Genomic DNA, 6,015 nt, shown 5'->3' with positions numbered 1-6,015 from the left:
GAATTAATGACTAATAATTTATATGTTTAGCAATTTCGTGCTCATGTAGCAAAAACAAATCGATGATTCTAGAAATTGTAGTTTTTCTTAGAATTTTTTTTATTGGTCTTTAAAATTTATTACACATATATAAAGATCAAATAAAATAGTTAGTTAACATACGAAAAAATTTTATTTACGTAGAGATCATTTCTGAATCTCATTACCAAAAAATCTTCTTTTATTCAGACGAAACAAGATTTCTCAATACGCAAACCCACTCGTTGTCATTGAAATCGTTTTAACTCAGTACACAGTGGTTGTGCCCGTAGGCCATAAATCGAAAAATCTACTTAAAAATAATTAGTCAAAATGTAAAGAATTTTTCTCAAAAATGTCCACATTTTGTCATTGCAAGCTAGTTTTTCCGGAAATCTAACGGGACATTCTAATAATAGAATGCAAAGTGAGAACTCGTCTTCAATTTTGCTGCTGCAGCTGCGTTTAGTGAGCTTTTCGTCAAAACAAAAGCGAAGTTCAAAGAGGTCGGACGTTTGCAAAACTTAAGCAAATTTAATTATTTAAAATGGATATTAAAGTTGAAGGTATTTACTTTAATAAGTTCTTTTACTGAAATTAATTTAAATTATTTATTATATGTTATTGTTTAATTTTAATGTATACTAATTTTCAGTGAATTGTGATCGTCATATTTTCTGCTTAAGTAGATTTTTAGATATTTTGCACCCCGATCCCCCCTTTATAAGTGTTATCACGGTATTTTTCAATGTTTTAAGGTAATAAAAATGTTAAGTGTAGCTGCTGATATTTGCTGATTTGTATACAATAATTAATACTCTCAAGCTCTCTTACTTACTCTCTTTTCAAGGTCAAACTCTGTTGTTCTTCGTTTGTTTTTGTGGTGTTTCTTAAGCCACACGTCGTGCATGAATTGTTTTATATGCGGTGCTAAACCCACCGAAATGAATAATTTAGAAATATGTCTTACAAAAAAAGTTGAGAAAAAGTTTTTCGAATTCGGCCTATCTCCACTTCATTCCTACATATGTACGTTTTTTCTAGTATTTTTTGCACATTTCATACCAGTTGGAAACAAAAATGTGGCAAGCAAGATCCGCTGAACAAAAGCTTAACGTACTGCAAAGAAAAACAACGAATGAAAGCGGAATTTCGCGAAGAAATGGGAATAATTGTTGATAAGCCAAGAGACGGAGGAAAAGGAACTTCCAACGATGAAAATACTGCCAGGAAATTTTTGGATTGGGTATAAGGGAGGAGTTACCAAAAATGAAATTTTAGCAATTCAACTCTACTGAAAGTATTTTTTCGCACAATCGCCAAATCAGCCTTACTACGGTGCTATGTGAGCTATAGAAAATAATCGTCCGATGTAGCCAATTTTTTTACCATATGTTTAAAATATTTTCTTAGATTTTTGGGAAAAATTTCAAAACGATATCTCAACGGGAAATATTTATGGCCGCGGCTCCGTACAAGCTCAACCACAGTGCAGTGGCAACAAAACTTGCAGACATATCTGTTTTTTTCTATTTGCAAATTGGATGTACCATCATGAATTTTGATGGTGGTTGGAATTTTAGCTTAACTTCTGTTGAATTTCCCACCTGTTCCACACTCCCCAGTATGAACAGGGTATAAGAAACTGAGTACAATCAAGTAAAACCAGACAAGACGAGGAATCTACGCAATCGATATTGCCTTCGAATTTTTGCAGCTCTAATACGATTTTGTATGTAATTTCCATAAATTCTTTTCTTTTGGAAGTCCTTTAAACCTTTAGTTTGTTGAGAGCTTTAGTTAAACTTATTGAGCTGGTCAACGTGGACAACGTCATTAAAAAAATAAACTGCTCTTGCACCAAAGAATTTTTTTAGTTCTGCTCGAAACTTTTGCCTTTCGGCACCTATGGCAGAAAGTCAGCAACTTGTGCTTCATCCCAAGCTAGAATCCATGTCGGGAGATCAGAAAGTTTTCTTGAAAGGGCATTCCTCACAGTATGTGAAACTAAATGTGGGTGGCGGTTTGTACTACACCACAATTGGTACATTAACTAAACATAACGATACAATGTTGAGCGCAATGTTCAGTGGAAGAATGGAAGTGCTTACAGATTCAGAAGGTTTGTACTGTGGACTGTAAAACTAAATCATTCAGAAAATAAAATAGTTTAAATTTACAGGATGGATTTTAATTGATCGCTGTGGAAATCACTTTGGAATCATTCTTAACTTTTTACGAGATGGTTCGGTTCCGTTGCCTGAAACAAACAAAGAAATTGCAGAGTTACTTTCTGAAGCCAAATACTATTGCATTACAGAACTGGCATTATCATGTGAACGCGCATTATTTGCACACCAGGAGCCAAAGCCAATTTGCCGAATTCCTTTAATAACTTCGCAAAAGGAGGAGCAGTTAATAATAAGTACATCTTCAAAGCCTGCTGTTATTCTGGTGGTTCAGCGGCAAAACAACAAATACTCTTACACAAGCACATCAGATGATAACTTGCTCAAGAACATAGAACTCTTTGATAAGCTATCATTGCGGTTTAATGAACGAATTTTATTTATTAAGGATGTTATCGGTCCAAGTGAGATTTGCTGCTGGTCATTTTACGGCCACGGCAAAAAAGTAGCTGAAGTGTGTTGCACATCAATAGTTTACGCAACTGATAGAAAGCATACAAAAGTAGAATTTCCAGAAGCGCGTATTTATGAAGAAACCCTACAGGTACTGCTATATGAAAATCGTAATGCTCCAGACCAAGACCTTATGCAAGCGACGTCTTCAGTACGAGTGGGTACTGTCAGTGGAACCAGCTTGCATCAATATACCAGCGATGAAGAGGAAGAACGTACTGGTTTAGCGCGATTACGATCAAATAAACGGAATAACCCGTCCTGAGTTAAATGTGTTTATATTTTTAAGTGTATAAATATAGAACTTATTTTTATCTAAGAGCTTTTGATAACCTACAGTCTTATTTAATAGCTCGAAGAAACTGGGCCTCGAATTTTTTGTCTAATTTCAAAGCTGGAATCGTTTCCCCATTTTTGCTCACCCTTTACTTTTTTTTGCCCACGTCCAGTTTTGAAAATACTTTTTTCAATTTTTTTTTTTGAAATCGCAATAACTTTGCCCACGTTTAACCACATTTTAGAATTTTGAAATAACTTCAAATTTAAAAAATTTTTAAAATTGTTTTGGGGAAAATTTGAATTTTGAAAATTTTTAAACGAATGGTTTGCCCCTTGGTAGCCCATCCCACACCTTAAAACTAAATAAATAACGTTTGCCCACCCCCAAAATTGAATATTTTTAACAAAAAACGAAAAAAAACAAGAAAAGGAAGCTAACTTCCGAAGTTTATATACCCTTGCAGATAGAACTTTCATGACTAGGAATCCATACAATATAAATTTTATATATTTATGTTAAAAAACAACGAAGTAATACCTGCTTTCATTTCATTCACATATACATATTATATTTGCAGATTTGAATTTTTCCTCTACATCTAACGATCGTTTGTATAGTACCTATAATAATCCGATTTTCATAAAATTTGACACAAAATTTAAGACAAAAATAAAAAAGCTATATCTCAAATTTGATGAAAATCTGTTGAAAACTGAAAAAGTTATAATTTTTAATTGTATTAATTTCTCGATCGTTCCTATGGGAGCTATATGATATAGTTGTCCGATTTTCATAAAATTTTACACAAAATTGAAGAATAATAAAAGCTGCCTATACTTTAAATTTTATCATATTCTGTTAAAACTGAAAATGTTATAATTTTTTTTTGTAAAAATTTTCCGAGCATTCCTATGACAGCTATATGATTTAGTCTTCTGATCCGGCCCGTTCCGACATATATACGATATATATTACAAAGTTTCATTCAGATAGCTTAAAAACTGAGAGACTAGTTTGCATAGAAACGGACAGACGGACATGGCTAGATCGACTCGGCTGTTTATCCTGATCAAGAATATATATACTTTATATGGTCGGAGGTGATTCCTTCACTGCGTTGCAAATTTCTGATTGAAATTATAATATCCTGCATGGGTATAAAAATGTCTGCCACATGCTTGCGGCAGTAGTTCTTTTTTGTCCTGGCACCTGTCGTAAGATGTTATTCGGCCATAGCTGGTATGTTTTGTGCAAAATTAAAAAACGGAAAAATGGAATTGTAAAATTTTTAGTAGAATTTTTATAACGTAGAAATTTAAACCATTTTCAAACCAGATTTTATAATAATTTTGTAATATTTTTTTCCGTAAAAAGTACATTCTCTAACCAATTAATAATTGAACAGACTGTAAAAAACTGAACAACTGTAAACATAAAACATTAAGTGATATTTAATTTTCATAGGTGGAGAAGCGTTTTTTAATAAAAATATTTAAAATTAAGGGGTAGATTATATTTAGTTGTAAGAGGTGGGCAAACGTCTTTTCTTGAAAAAAAAACTTAGTTTTAAGGTGTGGGCAACCGACTTTATTCAGTTTAATGACATAGGCAATCGTTTTTTGTTAAAAATATTTAATTTTAGGGGGTTGGCAAACGACTTTATTCAGTTTTTTGTCATATTAAACATTTTTAAAACTGGTCATAGGTAAATAAAAAGTAAAGGGTGAGCAAACATGGGCAAATGATTCCAGCTTTCAAATTAAAACAAAAATTTTCCGGACCCAGCTTCTTTGAGTTTTATTTATTGCTTTTTCTTTTCATGATACTTGTATTTGTAGTTTTTTGTTATAGTTCCTTTCATCTTGAAACTTTACTAGCTATACATCTGCATCAATGCAAAAAGCTTGTTAAATGTAAAATATCTTCCGCTTCTGCAGTAGTGGCCTGTGCAAAACAAAAACGGAAGCCACCTTCCGCACGGCGAAGTTTGAATTCCCTCACAGATTGAATTTAGATCTTAACTAATTATATGCACTACCGTCAATTAATACAATATTGTTTGTAGGAGGGCGATCCTGCCGCTAATAATCCAATCGAAGAAAACCCGTAGAGTTTCGAAACGAAATGCGGTTAGTGGGATAGTCGTTCAGCTTTATTAGTAATGTGCGAAATTAATACAATATTGTTTGTAGAAGGGCGATCCTGCCGCTAAAAATCCTGGGTTTGTTAAAATTAATCCCGCGACGCAATCGAAGAAAACCCGTAAAGGTTCGAAATTAAATGCGGATAGTGAGATGGTTGTTCAGCTTTAGTAGTAATGTGCGAACTAGAAATATGACGAAACTCGACGCTGCGATTGGGGTGCGGGAACCGGGTCTCTTCTCAGCACTGAGTTTAAGGAACTGTTGGCATTTCTGAATCGGATGGATTCGACTGTAGACCTGCAACGGTAGACTGTGTAACGCCTGCTTTTGATGTAGCTGTATGGCGAAGAACGAAGAAATCCCTTGGATCGGTGCGGGTACTAGGCTTGAAGATACCCTACAGGTACTGCTATATGAAAATCGTAATGCTCCAGACCAAGACCTTATGCAAGCGACGTCTTCAGTACGAGTGGGTACTGTCAGTTGAACCAGCATGCATCAATATACCAGCGATGAAGAGGAAGAACGTACTGGTTTAGCGCGATTACGATCAAATAAACGGAATAACCCGTCCTGAGTTAAATGTGTTTATATTTTTAAGTGTATAAATATAGAACTTAAGAGCTAAGAGCTTTTGATAACCTACAGTCTTATTTAATAGCTCGAAGAAACTGGGCCTCGAATTTTTTTTTTCTAATTTCAAAGCTGGAATCGTTTCCCCATGTTTGCTCACCCCTTACTTTTTTTTGCCCACGTCCAGTTTTGAAAATATTAAACTTTGATATTTTCATCATTTTTCGAAAAACCAAAAGTGGACTTTTTTCATTTTTTTTTTTTGAAATCGCAATAACTTTGCCCACGTTTAACCACCTTTTAGAATTTTGAAATAACTTCAAATTTAGAAAATTTTTAAAATAGTTTTGGGGAAAAT

The 6,015-nt window shown here is 33.8% G+C and overlaps 1 protein-coding gene across 1 annotated transcript; it reads left to right on the top strand.

Annotated features, from left to right (window-relative positions):
* Window positions 1-397: 397 nt before the first annotated feature.
* On the top strand, window positions 398-5,725 carry LOC147642931 (BTB/POZ domain-containing adapter for CUL3-mediated RhoA degradation protein 3-like). Its single transcript, XM_086837592.1, has 3 exons — window positions 398-584; window positions 869-2,140; window positions 2,201-5,725. Exons 2-3 carry the CDS (start codon window positions 1,927-1,929, stop codon window positions 2,923-2,925), a joined length of 939 nt encoding a protein of 312 aa, XP_086693718.1. The 5' UTR covers window positions 398-584; window positions 869-1,926; the 3' UTR covers window positions 2,926-5,725.
* Window positions 5,726-6,015: the final 290 nt, after the last annotated feature.

Source organism: Drosophila serrata, unplaced genomic scaffold, assembly GCF_035046125.1.
Source record: "Drosophila serrata isolate PLE 108 unplaced genomic scaffold, ASM3504612v1 contig_328, whole genome shotgun sequence".
Taxonomy (NCBI): Eukaryota; Metazoa; Arthropoda; class Insecta; order Diptera; family Drosophilidae; genus Drosophila; species Drosophila serrata.
Note: the sequence above shows the minus strand (reverse complement) of the source record. Positions and strands in the feature narration are given on the sequence as shown.